The sequence below is a fragment of the Ammodytes marinus genome, assembly GCF_949987685.1.
Source record: "Ammodytes marinus genome assembly, chromosome: 20".
NCBI classification, from domain to species: domain Eukaryota; kingdom Metazoa; phylum Chordata; class Actinopteri; order Uranoscopiformes; family Ammodytidae; genus Ammodytes; species Ammodytes marinus.
In genome coordinates, this window is record NC_137224.1 from 3,813,075 (window position 1) to 3,834,792 (window position 21,718).

A 21,718-nucleotide genomic window follows, 5' to 3' on the forward strand; every position below is an offset into this window, starting at 1 on the left:
TCATTTGTGCTAAAACACCTGGTTTTAAAAGTTCTACGAGGAACTTTCAGTTTGTGTTAATTCTTTGCACCCCCTTTGGACAAAAGCGGTAGTGTTTTTAAGACCCCAGCTGTTGTTCCTGGGTGAGCGTACCCATGACAAAGGCATTAAGAAAACTATATAAAAACAGCATTATTTGCACTGATGGTCTCGTTTGCTGTTACAGGTCATTTATGATCATCAGAGGTAAAATGAGACTTTCAGAAATATTTTAAAGTTCCTCGTAGCTGTTGAATTAGAATGGGAGAAAGGAGAAGATGACAGCTATGATGTCGACACTTATACCTGGGCCCAGCGGTAATTGTAAATCATTTGTGGCATTGGTTATAAAGCTCTCCGTAGAAATAGATGGATGGAATTCATTGTTTCATGGACAATTCAGATAAGTCTAGCCAGATGAGTCAAGGAGGGTTCAAACATCTCAAGTTTTTAGCTAGGAGACTCCGCGTGGGACAGGCAATTTTGTACAGACGTCAATTTACAATGTACTTTATTGTGATAGAATAACTACCTGGCTCTCGTTGAATTATTTAACAACCTTCCAATCGTCTCTGGCAACTCTCTCACTATGAATGAAGTAAATTACAGTATGGTCCAGGTTTGACTACCATTAAAGGTGACTCCCAAAAATGAAATGGATTTTGACAAACTGTATTGAACTTGATGGTTAGATCTCACTTTCGTTAACTGTTCAGAGTTTCTTAAAGTTAAAAAGGCCTTCTTTATTAGCAAAGCAAAATATAATTACAAAATAATCAAGAAATATCCTTGTAACAGGACACATTTAAATACAAATTAACTAAACAATACTTTGAGGGGAAAATCAGAAAACAATGCTTCACCTACAATTTCAACTCCAAATTAAACAAAGTCCTATCGAAACATTAGGCCCGGGCCGTTATGACAGTAAAATGCAGCGATTCACAATTGCCTTAGTGCGTGTCACATACTCGGTATATATATATATATATATATATATATAACAATTTACATTAATGGCATTTCACAAATTGACATTCTCGTTAATACATACAATGCTTACTGTACCTGGAGTATAACCCACAAAATGGTGCTGGTACGTTGAAAAAAGGTACAAAAAACAAAAAAGACATCACAGGGTTTCACGTTAAGGACGAACAAACATTTGCCTTTTTAAGTGGAATTTGACAAGAAAACACGTGGTTGGATTGTAACAATTTATGACGTCAAGAAGACATACAAACACTATAAAGGTAAAAAAAGAAAATGTAAAAAAAAAAGAACTTTATTTTTTTGAAAAGCAGGTGGCAGTGTTTAACTGTTACTCAATGCATAAAAAAAGGAGTGTCGCCATCAGTGTAGCCATCACAGAAGCTTTCTGTTTATGCATACTACAGTTGCACATTTATGCCATGTGTAAATAGTGGATAAAATTTTTTACAGAAAACTTCTATGATGGCTAGTTTAGCTACCAAAATGGGTCTTGATCAGGCGATATCTTGAGGAGCCTCGAGCCAAAACTGTCAATGATTGAATATCAACAAGCAGGTTGGTGTTGGCGTAGGCAGTTGATGCTATGAAGTACGTACCCTCATACTGGATCGATTAGAATAATTTAGCCCCATTGAACCCCGAATTTAAAGATATACTGAATATGAAAACTCAACAAGAAGTACTAAACCGTGTAAAGTTAGGGTTAGTTTTAGGTTTTTGTGCATTCAGAAGGAGGGCAGTATTGTAGAGCAGGTGTAAATATTTGTATGAGTGACACCCCAGTTCATTTGAATGACAAGAAAGCCAATCAGACACATTTAGAAATGTTTTTTTTTTTTACGTTCACGTATCCTGTGTTTGTGTGAGATCTCTGTGTCTGCAGACGTAAATACACACCCCGGCTTTGTTATATAATCATTCCCGTAAAGCAAACTTCCTTGGGGGTTCGTGACGAGGTGATGGGGAGATGCAGTGAGACACATGCACTGAAAGAAATGTCAAATTCAAGTCTGCTGCGTTTGATTTTTCTTGCAATCAGGAATTCCCCCAAAACAGGGTCAAAGTGTCAGCACTCATTAACCATTCAGAAAAGTTTGAGTCAGTGTTTTTCATTCGTATGGACATTGCATTGAAATGGAAAGTGTAGCTTGAGAATCAATTAATTCCATCGGAAAAGCCAGATATGGATTTTAGGGAGAAAACTTTCAAATACTGACGAGAAATAAGCTGTAAATGTTTCCAAGCTACAAATGAACGGTTGATGTGATGAGTTGGACATGTATGTACGCATTAAGATCGTATGCAGGATAATCCATATCCATCTTATGCTGCCACCTGCATCTTGCTGTATTTTATGAATAATTAAGCATCACCATGGAAACTTAAAACTACACTAAATACACCATAGTAAACACGATGAATACATGCCTCAGTATCCCAGCTAAGCTTGGGAAAAAAAGTCCTCTACCGTAAGCAACTTTTTGCACAATTGTGAAATCACAATTACACAGAACAATTTTACATGTACATTAATATTTGAATATGAATGCACAATGTAATCAACTGTGGAACAGAAAGTAATGGAGGAGATTTTCGGCGATATACAAATATAACATGATATATAAAGACTTAAGACATACCGAAGATACCTACACATTATAGACACATTGCTCATACATTCATATATGTCAACACTTAAATATGTATATACAGTATACATGTATATATTCATATGTTTACAGATATATCAAAGGAGGAATAAATAGTGCCAGTAATGAGGTGAGACAACCTAGTTCCTTTCTAGTGAGACTACAGTCCCCCATTTGGATCAATGTGAACATGCCCCAAGACATTTGTTGTATAAGAGAAATGTGCACAATCTGATGTGTGGCTTAAACTGAGGCCATTCTGGTGGTTATCCAGCGAAACAGTTGCTCCATTTGTGTGAATTTTGTCTCTAAAAAAACTCTCTACAGGGTTCCCACACACATTTTTTACCAAAACATTTTCAAACTTTTCCATGAAATGTTTAAATGTAAGACATTTTTGGGAATTTTTATGATGAAGTATTAAACACTTGCCAAAAAAATTGGTAGATTCAACCATTTTAAAAGATCTTCTTCCAAATATTTCCAAACCATTTCAAGGTCTTGAATGAATTTCTTAAAAATGTTATAACTTTTCCAGCAATTTCATGATCGTGGGAACCCTGTCTCTCTCTCTCTTTCTCTCTTTTTCTCCCTCTCTTTCTTTCAAAGAGTGATCGGCTGCACGTTTTAAAATCACTCCATCACTCTCCCATTCCTGGCACTAGGTCTAGTCTAAAGAACCATTAGTAATACTTTTAAATGTATTTGTTGCACTATACCGTTTGCCTATACCTAACAACTACAGCCTGGCTAGTCATGTTTAGATGTGAGTACATTCTATATATCTGATGGGGGTATTGACATATATCGCAATGCTTTTAGTACATACAACTTAAAAAATACAAACTAAAATGTGTGATTTGACCCCCTTGTGTGTGCATAAAAGTCAGGCATAATAAATTACCGTATGACACACACGCGTAGGAGTGAGACAAGAAGTAGTGACATGTTGTGTATTATGGACCTGGGACAAACTGTGGGCTATGAAAACAGTGGAACTGGATAGCGGCCGAAGGGCTGTGTCAGGGAACTGGCAGTGGTCAACTCTCTGGCATCATGACTGGAACGTTCTGCTGGACATGTGGGTGGCATCCTTTACCTCCATGATGTATTTGACAGTTAAAACCTAAAGGCCTCTAGTTTGAAGGTGGTATAATCATCTTTTAACAACCTGCTGATGTTGGCATTGAATTGGGGAGGTGGGTGTTAGCATTAGCATGTCAATTTTCTGCATGACCTGTTAACCAATGTTACAACAACTGATTTAAACCTTTGGGTACATCCACTCAAAGCCGGCAGTTATTAAAAACAGATATATTTTTTTTCTTACATTTTAGCCTCCTGTCTGCAGTAACATGTTCAAAGCTGCACCACACAACAATTTTTATTAGTTTATTAGTCTTTTTGAATAAACGTTTTATTTATAAAATGGTCAGAAAATCGTTAAAACTGCATTTTAAAATGTTCAACAGCAGAAGGACACATTTTAATTGTTCTTCAGCTAAGCAGTACTGGATAAACAAGTTTCCTCGCTGTATAAAAACTTGCCACAAACACAAACTGAACCAGCAGATTGTGTTCACACTATGTCAGAATATCTATTAAGAGTAAAACTGGTCTTTGCTACAGCTTACTGATGAGTACATTTACATTTTGTACGGCTGCCTTCAGTATAGAGAATGACTTAAAATTATTGTCACTCGAACAATTTCTGCTGCAGGAGGAAATTGAAATTCTGAATAAGCTACTTCAGAAAATACATTATTATAAATTAGCTGACCTTTTCTACTGTTTAAGAAGATAATACATCCATATACTGTACCCACTCATCTAAATGGGATGTATCTTTTGTACAGGCTGATTGAACTCAATGACAAAACCAGACAATAACGTCACATTATCTCAAATGGTCATTTGTCAGCAAAGCACACTTGTCTCGTTATTTTTAATTAGCTCGACCTTTAGCTGTTGTTTGTGACACAACTGCTCTGTGTCGGCACTGGACAAATGCAACGTTACTACCACCGTCAAACCAGAGGCCAGAGAGTCAAGGATGCCCATTGAAAATGCTACATAGAGCTACAGCTTGCAGTAAGAGTGTGAATAATCTGTGTTTGTGCATTCAATGTTTTGATAAAATTGAGGATTTTAAGGATAAAGTTCGCAAACTAAACTCTTGATCGGCTTTTTCAGTGTCCATGGAATGTCTGGGATTCTCATATCACTTTTTCTGTAACATAAACGTCTCATTTTGTCTGCATGTTGCTGCCATCTACTTTATATAACTTAAAAATAGTTATTTTGGAATTGATATATAGAGTACTCCTGCTGGACGGAAACACACCACTGACATTCCCGGCAGTGGAAAACTATGGAATGATTGTGCTATTGTCTTCTGTTTTGTACGTAAAACTATTCTAAGTTAAAATCTTAAAAACCAGGGTGAAAGTGTTTCACCTTTGTCGACCACTATTTTCGTGTGGGATTGTAGGAATGCTTGTAAGTAGGTCGGCTTTCAGGTGCTAGCAGCGGGACGTCTGCACATCTGTGTGGTGTAGAGTTTAGAAAAAGGGGTTAAAGGTGGAGTCAGCGATTCTGGAGAATGCTTGTTGACAAAACCACGTTTGTCAAAATCAGTGATTACCTCCTTACTATCTGCTACCAATAAAAAAATCCAGTGTTAATACACAGCCTAGGCTCTGTAAACAGGCATATGTTGCTAGCAATGGTGGGCTAGCTTTGTTCAAATACTCTTTGTTTACATACCAGTAAAGAATCGCTAACTGCGCCTTTAAGGGGTTTGTTTGTATTGAGCGTTTAAGATCACACTCTATGTAGGAGCAGGCAGAGGACGTACGGATGTCCCTTTACAGCAGCAGTGACTGACATGAACAGACGATTATAAAGAAAAAAACATGTGTGAGATTGTGTGTGTGTGTGTGTGTGTGTGTGTGTGTGTGTGTGTGTGTGTGTGTGTGTGTGTGTGTGTGTGTGTATGTGTGTGTGTGTGTATGTAAGGAGTAATTATCTACAGAGATAAATGCTTTTGTGTCTCAGAATACCCCCTGGAGTGTCAGATGGGTGCTGGTTTGGTCAGGGTGGGGGTCAGTTAGTCAGTCTCCGAGAGCAGCCAGTGAAAGGCATGATGGGAGTTTCGTGGACGGGGAAGGGGAGTAGGGCTTTTCATTTGGTCTTTAGTTTGCACACCTCCCCGTTGAGCCTGCCCTCCTGCGCCAGCCTCTCGTTCAGTTGGCAGAGTTGGCGCAGGAAGCCGTCGTTGGGGCCGATCTCTCTCTTCTGCCGCACCACGGCCACCGCCTGCCGGGCAGACATTTTGTGCCGCAGCATGAGATAGGCCACGACCATGGAGGGGGAGCGGCTGTAGCCTTCTCTGCAGTGGACGTACACCTTCCCTGGAGGTTAGACAGGGAGGGGAGAGAGAACAATGAGATGAGGGCTAGAGGCATGGCTTCACAGATCCACACACAAATATACAGCTCTGGAAAAAAATTAAGAGACCACACCAAATGTTCAGTGTCTCTTGTTTTACTCTTTATAGGCATATGTTTGAGGAAAATGAACATTTTGATTTCATAATATAAACAACTGACAACATTTCTACCAAATTCACAACCAAAATAAGTAATGTAGAGATAAAGATTTAAGAAAAATCCAGACTGGTCTCTTAATTTTTTCCGCGGCTGTAGAATGCCCACAGAGAAATGCCGAGTACGGTTATAAATCATTTTAAAAGCAGAGTGCACTTCAAGTGATCAGCGTTACTGGTTTTACTATTAAATGTATGTGTTGGGTGGAATTCATTTTGATTGGTTCTAGAGCCCCCTTTGGACAACAGCGGTAGTGTTTTTACGACACCAGCGCCTGCTGTCCTAAAGATCTTTGCTAGCGTCTTCTCAACTACTGTCTGTGGCTCTGAGCTACAAGCCCATTGGTTCATTTAAATAGGTTCACGTGTTAAAATATACAGTATTTCAGCTTCATTGCAGCTTCTTTACCTAAAGGACAACAAAGAAATTACCATAGGAAGAGAAATGTGGAAAGAAAGATAATCAAACTAACATATGAAATGAGACAGAGTGCTTAAGGGAACATATGCTGCTGTGACCAAACCTGCCTAGCGAAGCATCTTCTGGGCCACGAGATGCAAATACACAGGACGTGACCTCTGCTGCACACTCACAAAGTCAATCATCTCCACTGCAGTCGCCTCCTACAGCGAGGCAAAGAATATGTGCCTTGTGTGTGTGTGTGTGTGTGTGTGTGTGTGTGTGTGTGTGTGTGTGTGTGTGTGTGTGTGTGTGTGTGTGTGTGTGCGTGTACAGCACATACAGTAGGTACGTCCCTAGTGCTGCATTTGTATTGTCTAATAGGGCTGTCCCATATCATCCTCTCCACGATAATACCAGTATACATTTTTATGTAATAATAATAAAGTGTCATATTATGCAATATCAAATCAATGAAATATCAATGGAAATGGAAAGTGACAACAGACACTTAGAAATATGTAGAATGTCACCAATAACAGTTAGCTAGTTGGAAAATAGAGATGGAGCATGCCAATCATTTTATTTTACATAATAAATGCTGCTGCTTGCAAGCTGCAACCACCAATAAAATGTTGTTCATATTTTTTTTTTAAATCCTTATACATTTGTGATATAATTTTGAGACTATATTACCCACCCCTATGGTCTTATATCTTAGTGTTTATATACGCGTCACGTCTCGTTTGTATTTGCCTTCTAAGTTGTGTCTCCGTCTGTCTTACACCTTGATCACTGACGAGCCAAAGTCTCCCATGAGGAATGTAACTTGTTTACAGAGCAGCTGATGTGCTGATTCTGCACTATATTTTAAAATACAACACCTCTCTATGTCCCTGTACTACAGAGCTACCCCCCCCCCCCCCACACACACACACACACACACACACACACACACACACACAACAGTCCACTGCCAAAGGAATGACCTCTTCATTACCTAATCACCCGGCCTGCCAACCGATCAATATGGATTCCAGTGTATATCCCTTTGTTAGACACGCGGGATCTTTGGCTCAAGACTACCTCTCCCCATCACTCACTCGCTAACAGGGCAGTCCCCTCGTATTCAAAACTCTAATATGCATTTTGTTTAATACATTTGAGAGCAGTACACCTTCTGTGTGCATAGAAAGAGTCTTAGATCTTTGATTTCAGTGGTGTATACGTACATGCAAAAACTTTAGATACCTTAACAATCTCAAATCCTACGAGTTGTTGAGCTACCATCAAATCTACAGTCATGTTTTAACTGTTTGTCAATTGATATGCCTTCACCTTTCACCTTACAAATATCCATTGATCCAGTGTTAATGGAAATCTATATTGATTAGTGCAATGTGTTTGGTTTTTGTTGCTAGTTTCTACCTATGTGTAGATGTAAGTATTCAGCCTGAGCTTGTAAACACATCAGCTTACTCTATATATAATAGCCTAATGCTTCACAGTGGCAAATAGGAACAGCAATGCATCAATGCAGTTCCTCATTAAAATCCCACAGCCGTGACCTTTCCAGAGCTAACGGCTAGGGGGGGTCAGAAAATGTCAAGGCTAATGTTCCACATAGCACAATGTAAAACTACAGCAACAGCAGGGGCAGTGGTGACTCACTTTGTCCTATTTCCACACACACACACACACACACACACACACACACACACACACACACACACACACACACACACACACACACACACACACACCTCTCCTCCATCGTGATCTCATCCTCCTGATTTACCACTGTGTTGTTGTCGCACATTTTTCTAAACTGCCCGGGAAATGAAGACACTTTTCTGTGTCACAGCTGACAATGAATCCATGCCCTAAAGTACAGGGTTCAGCTCACTTATTAAACACATCCTCCCATGTGCGGTGACAAATTAGTTGCAGCCTTGCAAGAGCTGTCTTCAATTTAAAAATTCAGCTTTCAAACACATGTGAAAAGTTGCAATACAAAATGTAAAATGTAAAACTTAATTCCTTATGATTTCTGCATTTTAACCCTTTGTCATACATCAATTTGGTGCACAAAGTGTTTGGTGCTAGAGGTGTGTTATGTGTGAAACATCTTGACAATGTTGACGTCTTGGGATGCGGTCTGATAATGGAATGTGGAGCAGAGCTCCGGAGTGTGTCACATTTAGCCTGAGACACTCAGGGCCGTCACTATTGTCTTTCACTTTAAGAACCATCAATAATGAAGTGCATTGAGACTGAATCATTAAAAGGATGCCTTAAATGGTGTATCCTTTGTCAGACAGGCAGCAAGACGACGAGCTTGTTTTCAATTGTCTCAACACATTTCTGTCAAACGGAGAAAGACACTGTGTAACCTTTTGATTTCCCCTATCTTTGAAAGGTTAAGACAAACACTCGAATTCTTATTTCTTTTTGGTGCATTTGCATGTTATGATAAAAAGTGATGTTACATTTTATGCCAATATCCGATAACCTATCATTTTCATGGTCATCTGATACTGTTATTATTACCGCAGAACCATCTCTAAGCCCTGTGCGTTTGGGATTTCTGTCTCTAAGAAGGTAAGGGTAATGGTGAGGTAATTCAATTCCGTCCATTAGCCCGGCAATAATTCCATCTGCAAAAATCTATCGTTTTTCAGCACACTTGTTTTTCAGAGTGCAATGTCTCTGTATTGACTGCAGTATTTCTCCATTTCTAAAGGGGCTCATATGCCTGTTATTTCAACAGTGGAGCTGTCAGGTGTGGATGATGCCTCTACACCCACATATATTCAGACTCTGCAGCCCAAAATATAATAACAACAAGCTAAAGAACTCTATTGTAGATTGAGTCGCACACTTTGCAGTAGCTTCAGGGCTTCAGTCGGCTTTCCAACTGTGAAAGTGATAGTGATTGAAGATACACTCTGCTTTCTCTACAATACAATGCAGGTGAATTTGAGCTTTTCAAATCTCCACATAACAAACTTAAATCTACAGTGCGTAACTTTTTCATTTGAATTAATGTTGGTTAAATTCAAATTAGTTAGTATAAAGCTGATTAAGCCTATATCAGCTCCACAAAACTCTCTCTGTATTTCTCAGTATGGCAACGTTTATGAACTGGTGTCGCCCCCCCCCCCCCCCCCTGACACTGGCGCAGGAGCTCAAGAAGCGCCCACGAAATGTGTCAGTTGTTGATTCTATCACTTCGAAAAAACCTGGACGTACAGCAGAAGATATAAAATCCATGCGCTAATCACCGAAAGCTTACCTCATGTAGATGCACCGACAATGTTATTGTAATAGCTCAGAATTCCACATGGGGTGACAGAAGTTACGCACTATAGCTTTAAGATACAAGGAAAATAAACTCACCTTTGCCATTATTGTGCGCTAGGGCCTTGTCGATGAAGTCAGCCCCCTCCTCAAAGAAGGAGCTGAGGTTGAACTTCTCGGTGTCGTTGGCCTGGAAACCGAGGTACGTGATGCCTGTTCCGGTGTAGAACTCCACACTGGTGTTGACGTGCATGAAGGAGGTTCCCTCCGCCACGTTCAGGACGTGCGTCACGCCCAGTTTCTGCAGACGCATTGCATTGTGGGCCACGAACCTGGGTAGGAGAGATGAGATTAGGGGATCAGAGTTACATTTCTTTGTAAAACCATTTAAAGGTGGAGTCAGTGATTCTGGAGCACGCTCGTTGTCAAAATCACTTTTTCACAAAATCTGTGAATATCTCCTCATGATGACGCTACCCGTCCGTACTGTGTGCGCTGGAAAATAATGCCAGTGTTAATACACAGCCTAGGCTCTATAAACAGGCATGTTGCTAGCTACGGTGGACCTCCTCTGTTTACATATCCTTTGTCTACATTACAGTTTACAGAGCCTAGGCTGTGTATTAACCCCATATTTTTTTTTGTGCACACACAGTACCGAAAGGTAGAAGATAGTGAGGAGATATTCACTGATTTTGACAAAAAGTGACTTTGACAACAACCATTCCCCAGTATCGCTGACTTCAACTGTAATCACTTTAGAAAGTTGCTGATGTCTGTGACACGTCTGAAACAAACTTTGTCGACTTTTAAAACCTTGCAGAGTGCCTATTTTTTTGGATCTTGGGATACTAACTTCTTACACTTCACAAAACGATGAGTGTACAGCAGCCGAACAAGACATCCAAGACAAATTGCAGCACTAATAATAAACACCTGATACTATACAGGAAAGGAGCGTGTCAGCACAATTTGTTTTAAAGGGATATTTTGTATAATGTAGGTTCAGGTTGCCTCTTACACATCGACAACCCTGCATTTGTTTTAGTGAACACGGTGATGGCACTATCACAGCATCTTTAAAACAGTTTTCGAATGTGTCTTTTTTTTTTTAAATGCTATCCCAAATGGTATAGTATATTTAAAGTTTTTTTTTTAAAGTTCAGCATATCCACTAAAGCTCGAAGTAGCAACAAATTTACTGATATTTTTTTATTTATTCTTTATAAAAAATAAAATAAAAGCAAGTTCCCACAGACAGAGGCCACACAGGTGGTTTCACTTATTCTGCTTGATTAGACTGATTCAGTTTATTATGTGCACCTGTTGTGTTTCCTTCTGTAACAATATGTTTGTCCTCGTGCCTGAACATTTGCTAAACTAGATGGAGTGGAGGTCAAATCAGGCTAAATAAGCTAAAACACTTGTGTGGATGTGGGGTCTTTCAAATTGGATGTTAGAATTTTTTTTTTTTTTAAACTACCAGAGATATATCCACTAGAGCACAAAGATACAATTACTAAAATGAATGAACAGGCTCATGTGGCATCATGATAGAAAGACTAATTCAACATATATTGTTGCTAACAGCTTATATTAAGAATTTAACTTTTACATTTTTGCTAAACAATTTTAAGCAGGACTATAGACAGACAGAAATGGCAGATCTTTTCATTCTCAGTAAGCTCCACTTTTGTCTTCATCAACTCAACTTCCAGGAAACAATAAATCTGCTGCTCTACTCTTAATTTGCTTGTAACAACTGTCATACGCCACGTTAGGCCTGTACAGAGCAAACAAGCTCACAGAACTAACCAACCATAAAACAAAAGGAGGAGTGCAGTGTTTCTGGCTCAATGCCTGTGTCAATTGTTACCATCCAACCTGGCCCAAAGCACTGGCCATTGATTCTTAATAAAAGGCCTCTGTTGTTTATGTTATATATTAACGTTTTCTTTGTGGAGCGTTTAGTGTCACTAATTAGCTGTGTAGATTTATGTGACAGCAACAAAACGTCATAAGGGGAGAGAAATCTCACTAGGGTTTTTCGGAAACGGGTTTTCAGTGGAGGTGAGAAAGACAGAGGGTTGTTTTTTTTACATACTTTGGGATTGTGTAGTCACGCCGGGGACCCATATTCATGTTGAAAAGTGCATTTTACGTGATAGGTTACCGTTAAAGGTGCATAAAAATTAGAAATAGACCAAAGCTGTGATCACTCGTATGAAGCCAAAGTTGTGCTGTAAGTCAAATAATCTACACTTTTAAATTACATAAAACCAAAATGTGCTTTTTTCAACACTTGCTTGTTCCTATTATTCAGAAGCAGGAGTGAGTCATAAGTCTCAGCCTGACAGCTTGGCGTGCTCTCAGTCAATACAGGGCTGGTGAGGCAGGGCTATAGGTGACCCTGGGCAGCTCCCTAGAGGTATAAGCCTGCAAAGCCCCTCTCTACAAGAACTAATATAAAAACCCTCCCTGCCCCCAGTCTGCTCTACGGACAGAGGAGGAGGATGAGGGATGAACAAGGCCATCTGCCTGTGTGTCATCTGCAGGGCAAAGACACCTTGTAAAGACTAGAATCTACTACGCAACACATTCATATTATTCCCCTTCGGTGGTACAGAAGCGTGTGCGCATACATTATTGATTGTCCTTTTAACATTAGGACAAACAGCACACACACAGGAGTGACAACATTTTTGAAAAGTGAGGACAGTGTAAGGGTTGGGGTCAGCCATTTAGTTTTGTTGATGGTTAGGATTTGAGTAAGGGGCTAGTGAATGCATTATGTCAATAAATGTCCTCCCAACAAGTATAGCTGTACAAATGTGTGCGTCAGAGTGTGTGTGTGTGTGTGTGTGTGTGTGTGTGTGTGTGTGTGTGTGTGTGTGTGTGTGTGTGTGTGTGTGTGTGTGTGTGTGTGTGTGTGTGTGTGTGTGTGTGTGTGTGTGTGTGTGTGTGTGTGTGTGTGTGTGTGTGTGTGTGTGTGTGTTTAAGGAGAAGTAGTGACTGTACTGTCTGAACAGCACTGTTCCCATTTACTGTACTTTTACGCAACACAGAGAGGCACACTATTACAGTTCGCAGTGAATTTTCAACCCAATGGCTCTTGTCCTATTTACCTGGCCGGTCCCAGCCTCCTCACCCTGGGAGCTGCAGTCCCACGACATCCATAATTAAACAGCAGCTTTACAAAGAGCCAGAGACTTTCTCAACCCAAACCACCACACCTTAAGTGTTTCCCTGAGCTGCACACCGTGGTTCTATAGTGCTGCTGACTACCACTGATCTGGAAACAGTGTAAAGGGTTTGGGAAAACACAGTCATAATCCATTTAGGGGATGGAAAGAATACTTCCTCAAAGAGCTGGGAGTTATTTACATTGTCCAAATCAAAGATAACTATTTTTTAAAATTTTGCTGATGGTTTTCCATTACCCCAATGTATTTTCTATTCATCTATTTTGTACAATTAATTGATAACCCCTCATATTTGGTTTGTTTATATTTTAGGATCATTTAAAACTATATTGGGATATGACAAAAAAAAGATACTGTACATATATACATTTATATTACAATTAAGGTATACAATATATTGCAAAACAGAAAATAACATGCAATTCTGGTCACTGACTATAGCTGCAACAGTTACCGGATTTTACCAGATGTGGGACACCTATGGAAGATTTTAGAATGGTCTTTTAGAACCGATAACAGTGGGACATCAAACACAATCCGGGAAGTCTAGATTGAGTAACAGATCTATTCATTTGAACGTTTGTCAGACACAACAAACACTGCACAGGGATTAGTAATAATAAGCAATATTTTACAGCACTGTGAAGCAGCTTTTTTTCTGTTTTGTTGCATACATGAGGTGGGCGTGGCTTAGTGAATATTCTGACTGTTCCTTTTTATAATTTGAACTATAATGTGTTTTTCATGAGTGCCAGAGGAACAATTATATTTTCAACGTTGCTTGAAACTATAGATCAGGGCCTAGAATAGGTTATGGGTCAACTCCCCTGGGTCTCCCCTGACAGGGGAAGTTAATGAACATTTTCAAGGACAAAGCAATTTTTTTTTTCATCTAATATGGGACATGAGGTTAGATTGTGTGAGCTGCACACACATACACACACACACACACACACACACACACACACACACACACACACACACACACACACACACACACACACACACACACACACACACACACACACACACTGTGTTAATCAGTGCATCCCGCTACACAATTTAATTCGCAACAGGGGTAGAACTAATAGGATACATCAGCAGAAAGGCTTAGTGGGTCCCGATGGGGGATATAGTGGACAAGGTGCAGGCTTTCATCAAGAATCAATACCAGCTCTGAGCTCTCCCTGCACACTGGGCCATTTTAATATCACATTACATTACACTGGCCTTTGTAGAAGGCTTTTGATGGAACGATTTGACAAAGTAGAAATATAATGCAATCTAAAATAATGTACTAAAGACATATTTTTAAAAAGTGCAGAAATGAGGAAGGAGAATGTAAGTTAATGGGGCTTGTTTGTCTTTTTTTGTTCTTTTTTTGTTTTTTCTGATAGCTTGATTGGAGTAGTATTTTTGTATTATTTAAAATTATCTGCTTACTTTATTTTATTGGATTTTGCACTTGTTTATGGTGAAGTAGGGGGATACAACTTGACAAACATATTACTATCCCCTTCCGGACAAGTTCTAGTGTGTATTATGCTGAAATTAGCTTTTGATGTATTTATTATTTTCTTTTCTTTTTTTTTCTTTTGCTACTATTATTTAACTAATTGAGCCACCTACCATACATGGCCAGACAGACTTTGTTCTAGATAATCAGCTGACATCATTTCTTCATCAGATATCAAACATCTCCTCTTCAAAGTAACTCATAAAGCCGAGGGAGGGCCCATTGAAATCTGTCTCTCTTTCAGGGCTAAAAGCAAAACTCTGCCAGCACTATGTTTGCAGACTTGGCCCGGGCAGAATGGCATATTATTCACATTGATTTTCTTGTATAACAGCGAGGTACAGTAATCTACTTGTACTCCGCCCCTCTCACCCTCTTGGCACTGGCCTGAGCCAAATGGTGGACTTCATAGAGACACTCGTTTCTCAGGGGGCTTCCCTCGATCGCTCCTCTACCATGAATGAATGATTAAGAGATGCTCTGGAAAAGCTTTGGAGCATATTACAGCAAAGTGGATGTGGAATTTGACTTCCCGTAACATTTGTTTTCATTAGTGCGTGAACAAATACATTTTTTAAATTTGAAACACTGATGTGATTTCCGATGTTAGTGTGATTTAGATTTAATGATGAAAAATCATAATATGTGATGATCATATTAGAGCTTGACCAATATTGCTCTCTGCGTATAGTGTATATATCGGCCGACATGTAGAAATGTTAGTGCACAAATGCAAAAACTAGGTTTAAAGCTGGCGTATGTGATTTTTGATTGGTCAAAATTAACATGAGCTGTACACTTTGACCAATTAGAGCGAGGCTCCGATTCTCTGTTCGTATTGGCTGTTGGGACTGTCCATTCACTTTGGCACGACTTTGTTGGTGTGTAGAGCATGTCAGGGAGGGACCATAGGGGAGGGACCAAAGAGAACAAGTGGAGCGGTTGAGGTATTTGGATTCGAATCTCTATGTCAACTGCCATTTTCTCCCCAAATCCTCCACTCCAGCTTTAAGGTCATTTAAAAACATTGTCGTTACATATTGTGTCCACCAGAGAGCACTGACAGGTAGATTTTCAACTGTAAATGTCCGACAAAGTATAAAACGGAGTCACAGTTGAAAAAAAAATATTTCAAATCCATATTGAGATAGTTATACTTGGACAATATGTCATTATTGCCTTTTTTAACTCCCAAATATCTATATCGTTATCAACCTTTCACAAATCGTATTACTTACTCTGAACTCCACACAACTTGCAATTGATGTGATTTAAACATCAGCCTTTAATTAATTCATTCATTAGAGAAAGTAACTGTACAGACTCAGGAATTTTGTTTATCACTTTATCACATTGGCACACACACACACACACACACACACACACACACACACACACACATGCACACACACACACACACACACACACACATGCACACACACACACACACACACACACACATGCACACACACACACACACACACACACACACACACACACACACACACACACACAATACACCCCACACAGTAACACATGTGTACATGTCAGTGCAGAAAACCAGGAAGTGCCTTTACTGGAACACGGAGCTGTAAATTCCTGAACAGTCGGCATTCATTACAAAGCCGATAGCATTAAAACCAGGGATTTATGGATCTGCCTCCGCCATGTTTAATATACAGTATATGCACTGGACTGCATGTACAGTATCTGTGCGTTTGGGTGCAACTGCAAAGCACCTTTCACCTCCTGATACAGTGTAGGTATTAGCGCTGGAATCAAATTACATAGCATGTATTTGTTGGTCCCATAATGTGAACATTCACAAATAAAATGACTTGCTTATGCTGCAACCAATAGCTACAGGACTGTTCGTAAAGGTATGTCTTTCTCAGTTGTTAATAGGGAAGACTGGCCTTACAGCAGGTTTACTACTGTTAGCTATAGTGCAGCCCTATGTTATCTTCCAGTATTTCATTATTAGCAGACAGTATGTCAACTCATTGTATAGGCAAAGTTACTAAAAGTTCCATTAAACAATGTATTGTTTTACAATGAAAATAATTTACAGATTAACAATGAGAGTAATTGTTTGTTGCAGCCCTTGGTCTTTTACAACCAAATTTAAGAGCTAGCCTACATTTTGGTCATGCATTTTGTTTATAATGATTCAGTCATTTTTTCGAGCACGAAAGATTACAATATCAGGCTTTGGTGTAAAAGTGAACTGACCTTTGGATTTTAGACTGTTGGTCGGACAAAACAAGATTGCGTCACATAAAACATATCGGTAACACTTTATAATAACTATCCGTTGTAACTCGTTAATAGATCATTAGTAAACTCTTAATTAATGATTATTAATGATTTGTTAAGTGTTTGTTAGCAGTTTGTTAAGGATTTATAAGAATGGTAGATAGTTAATAGCTTAATAATTGAATTAGTTCATCTGGGAGGTAATCCGAGATACCGACGAGGCTGAAATAGGCTATAGACTATACACAGTGCATGGGCAACTGAGGGCAGCCCCATTTTCAAATATTTTTAAATAAGATAAGATAAGATAAGATAAGAAAAACTTTATTGTCTGTCACAATTGACAGAAATTCATCTTTGACAGGGCAGGTTCAATGTACACAAAATAAATAAATACATACAAAACAGAGAGTCCCAAACAATGACAATAAATAAATACCAACAAATGCAAGCAGTGCAAAGGGGTGACTGAGTGGAGTGAGATATGTTGCCTATTTGTGACTGTTCAGTGTGGTGATGGCAGTGGGGATAAAAGATTTTTTGTAGGTGTTTTTCCGTGCCAACGGGACCCTGTAGCGTCGACCTGATGGCAGTAAATCAAAGGATTGGTGGAGGGGGTGGGTGGGGTCCTGTGTGATTGTATTAGCTTTCCTGAGTACTGACCGGGTGTACAGTTGTGGTAGGGGGGTTTGGGGAGAGCCAATTATTTTGCCAGCCTGATTTACTATACGTGCCAGTTTTGTTTTGTGCTTGACGGTGAGGGTGTTGTACCAGGCTGAGATATTGAAAGTGAGTATGGATTCAATGAGTGAGCAGTAAACCACAGTTAAAATGTCCTTGCTGACATTAAAAACTCTGAGCTTCCTCAGCAGGTGGAGGCGCTGCTGGGCCTTCCTGTATACAGAGTCAGCATGCTGTGAGAACGACAGTGATGTGTCCAGCTCTGTACCAAGGTATTTAAAAACCTCAACCTGTTCAACTGGCTGACCGTAGATGCTGAGTGGTTGAAACATTTCCTGTGAGCTCCGTGTTCCCCTGCTCCGACAGCAAAGCTCCTTTGTTTTGTCAATGTTTAGTTCCAGCGATATTTCCTGGAAACTTGTGGCCAAGGTGTTCACTGTCTGATGGTAGTCGGACAGTGCTCTTATGTCCGTCAAATGGGCTACCAAGGCCATGTCGTCTGCATACTTTAAAAGAGTCATTCCTTCTCCACTGCACGAGATGTTGTTGGTGTAGACAGAGAAGAGAATGGGGGATAAAACACAGCCTTGGGGGAGGCCAGTATTTAAAACCATTTTGCTGGATTTAAAACCATTCACCTGCACTTGTTGTGGCCTGTTCTGTAGAAAACCTTTAATCCATAAAATCAGTGTGGGGTGGACCTGAAGCTCCACTAGAAAGTGCAGCAGTGTGAATATGTGTACAGTATTAAAAGCAGAGGAGAAGTCCATAAATAAAATCCTTGTGTGGGGGTGTGATGAGTCCAGCTGTCGGGTCACAGTATCCAAAACTCAATACACACTGTGCATGCCATGGACTTGAACGTGACGTGATCAGTTAATCTCGGATTATCTCCCAGATGAACTGATTCAATTATTAAGCTATTAACTATCTACCATTGTTATAAATCCTTAACAAACTGCTAACAAACACTTAACAAATCATTAATAATCATTAATTAAGAGTTTACTAATGATCTATTAACGAGTTACAATGGATAGTTATTATAAAGTGTTACCAACATATCTGCAACTAGCAATTACTTTTGAAGATTATTTTCACAATCATTTGTTTGGTCCATAATATGTCAGGAGATTGTGAAACATGTGCATCACACTTACTTCAAATAGCTTGTTTGGTCCCACCAACAATCTAAAACCCAAACTTAATCAGTTTGTCTATTAAATGATACTCAAGTAGAGCGGAAAAATCGACATCTGACACAAAAATTTAGCAAACCATTACCAAAATAGACCCAGATTAGTTTTCTCTTAAAGCAGTAATTGACTAATTCTGTCCTCTCTGGAAAACAAAAATAGCATTTATTGTGCTGTAAGAGTAATGATAGTCATACTGTGGGACTGTAGAACTTCACTTTCAAGCTTATAACAGGTTCATTATCTAAAAAAAATCACACTATCATGAATGGGTTGGTGTGTTTGTTGCTCATAGTGTAGGCCTGACGTGTGCTGTGTGTGCTCTGAAGGTGAAAAATGCTTCCTATAAGGTGTGTGTTAACGTCACTACATTCCTTCTCATGTCACGAGCATCTTCTGACTCACGACTCCAAGACTCACGCGCTCCTCTCCTCCTCCCGCCCCTTTTGTTCTGCAGGAACCCCACGAAACGAGACCGCCTGTTGGTGTTTATCTTATTTTATTATTATTTTAATGAATGAGAATTAAAATCCCTCGCTCTCACAGATGTGGGGGCTTGTTGACACCACTACAGCCCAGTGGACGAAATGGGAGCGGCTCGGTGAAGAAGCCGTTATAACATGGCAGTGATAGGCTACTAATGATGGAGGGATAGTAAAAAGAATAAAATAAAATAAAAATCTATGAAGTTCCGCCCTTCACATCTGAAACCAGGCGTTTCATGTATCTGCTTTAAAACAATGGAATAACAATCAATATATAATCTACCTCCATATGATATCATTATGTTACACGATACATCTAGCTGTCTGGCTGTGGGCACAGGCTGCTATTTTGAGGACACAATTTGTTCACAACAACAATAACACCCCCCACCAACAGGCTGTCGCTTTCGTCCATGGCTTATAGACAGTGTAGTGGAGACAGGGAAATAACAGGTTAAAAAAACACGCCCTTTATGCGCGCGTGCGGCACGACATGCAACAATGTTGTCATTGTAGCGTTTAGGCAACAATAAATAAATAAAACATACAAGCTTATCCTACCTGTCAGTGTCAAACCCCAACACCGACAGCCTATACCTGCGGACAAGATAAATGACTCACGCGTTGCCGATGTAAATCCTGGGGAAAACCTCGTTGAAGTGCTGTGTGGGTAAACTGTAGTAGCCGCTGCCGTTGGCCAGCAGTTCGTTGAGCTGTTGAACGGTCACCTCTCCGCTCGCGACCACCGGGACCTCCGCCGGGGTCTGCTGCAGCAGTTTGGAGGGACTCAGGTGTTTCTTCATGGCTTCTTCTTCTTCTTCTTCTTCTTCGTTTTATATTGTGTCCTAAACTAACTGTGTTGTTTTTAGACTATACAGGCCAGTTCCAGTCTCGTGAGCCCCGTTCGATAGTTCAGCTGCATATTTTTATCTACCGCACGTAGATCCGTGCGCGCGGTGTCTCGTCCTGTCTAGGGTGTCTGGTGCTGAGGCGGGCTCTGGACAGGTTTTTTTTTTCCAACATCGAAGTCAAATGCAAAAGAGTTTTAAAATGAAGTTCCGGTGAACACTTTCAAAATAAAAGAGAAAGTGAGCTGTAGAATGTGACATTTCAATTAGGCTACATTTTACAAAAGTTCCCAGAATTGAGAACAGGGCCTACGTTAAAGTAGGGTATAGACTATATCTTGACTTGAGCAGAACGGTATTTTCAACTTATAGATAGGCCTATCACCTTGAAACTATTACCACTCACATATTTTTAATCAAAAGAAAAATCTGAAATGTCAGTTTGAATAGCCTAATTCTGCAAATGTGGCATTATGAGTAGGCCTACATTTATAGATGGGATAATAACACAGTGCCTGTGGATGTTCATTCACACAGGCACATCAGCCCCTTGTGCATTCTCCCTACTGTCTGACTCTGGGCCATTAGCTCGTCATGCAATCATCATTGATTGGCATTCATCATAGCAAAACAGTTCATCTGATAGTTCATGCTGTGGATCCTGAAGCTTACCCATGATTGACAGCCATTGTCTTGGTTATCTCATCATTTTGTGTAACCTACCTATCCTGTAATTTTTTTTTTTCAGACCTCAGAATTTCAGTCATGAAATGTATCACAATTGGAATTCCATGCACTTTGTAAGACGTCATTATGTTTTACATTATTAAACTCAGTACATTTTTATTTGTTGTCCCTTTTGGATCAATAACCGACAGTGGCCCAACAGGCTGTTTGCAGTGCTTTTATTTCGATGACAAAAATCGTGCAGTTTCCGGTATCATCCTGCTTGTTTATGTCTGACTTGACTTCGCTGCCAGTCGCCAGCGCTATCTCCAGCAGACACACCCCACCGCCAGGCAGACAGTCAGGAGAAGGAAGCGGTGACACACGCCCAACACGGAGAGAGAGGGCAGAGGCGTGCTGCCTTCAAGTGCTGCTCGTGTCATCCTAAAAATAATATGATGCCCAATAACAAGCATTTTGACTAATTGACTGGGTTTCATAACAGAATGGGCAGCCTATTATAAGAAGCCACGACTCCCTGCTTTACACTCCAGCTGTTTGTGGATAAGCTGTGAAGATAAACCTATTCTACTACAACTAGGCATACACAAATGTGTTTTCTATGATGGCTCCACAAGTGGTCATATTTATTTATTTTAATTTTGGAGCATTTACAATAAAACACTCAAATTAGATTCCTAATTGCGAAAAGGCTATACCTCCTCCATTGAAAAATGAATGCATTATTAGAATATATTTTTTATATTTTAAATGTAACAAAGGTGTGACACAGAGAGTAGGGAATATAGAGGAATGCTAAAAGGAATATCCAATCTAGCTGTTTCCCGCCACACTGTTAATTGATACATTTTACACTCAATTGATAGATGTGTTTTCTCT

General features: G+C 39.7%; 1 protein-coding gene across 1 annotated transcript; it reads right to left on the reverse strand.

The window, feature by feature from the left end:
- Positions 1-822: 822 nt before the first annotated feature.
- Positions 823-20,262, reverse strand: dusp3a (dual specificity phosphatase 3a). Its single transcript, XM_080048656.1, has 3 exons — positions 19,926-20,262; positions 10,067-10,299; positions 823-6,073 (listed from the first exon to the last, which is right to left on the reverse strand). The coding sequence occupies exons 1-3, from the start codon at positions 20,105-20,107 to the stop codon at positions 5,844-5,846; spliced, it is 645 nt and encodes a 214-aa protein (XP_079904782.1). The 5' UTR covers positions 20,108-20,262; the 3' UTR covers positions 823-5,843.
- Positions 20,263-21,718: the final 1,456 nt, after the last annotated feature.

What these genes read in the sequence shown, in the direction of transcription:
- dusp3a (XM_080048656.1), bottom strand. Translation starts at nt 20,107, where the DNA reads ATGAAGAAACACCTGAGTCCCTCCAAACTGCTGCAGCAGACCCCGGCG. An exon ending in AGGATTTACATCGGCAACGC is followed by an intron (nt 10,300 to 19,925) that starts GTGAGTCATTTA and finishes TCTCCTACCCAG; the next exon opens with GTTCGTGGCCCACAATGCAA. An exon ending in AGCGCACAATAATGGCAAAG is followed by an intron (nt 6,074 to 10,066) that starts GTGAGTTTATTT and finishes TCTAACCTCCAG; the next exon opens with GGAAGGTGTACGTCCACTGC.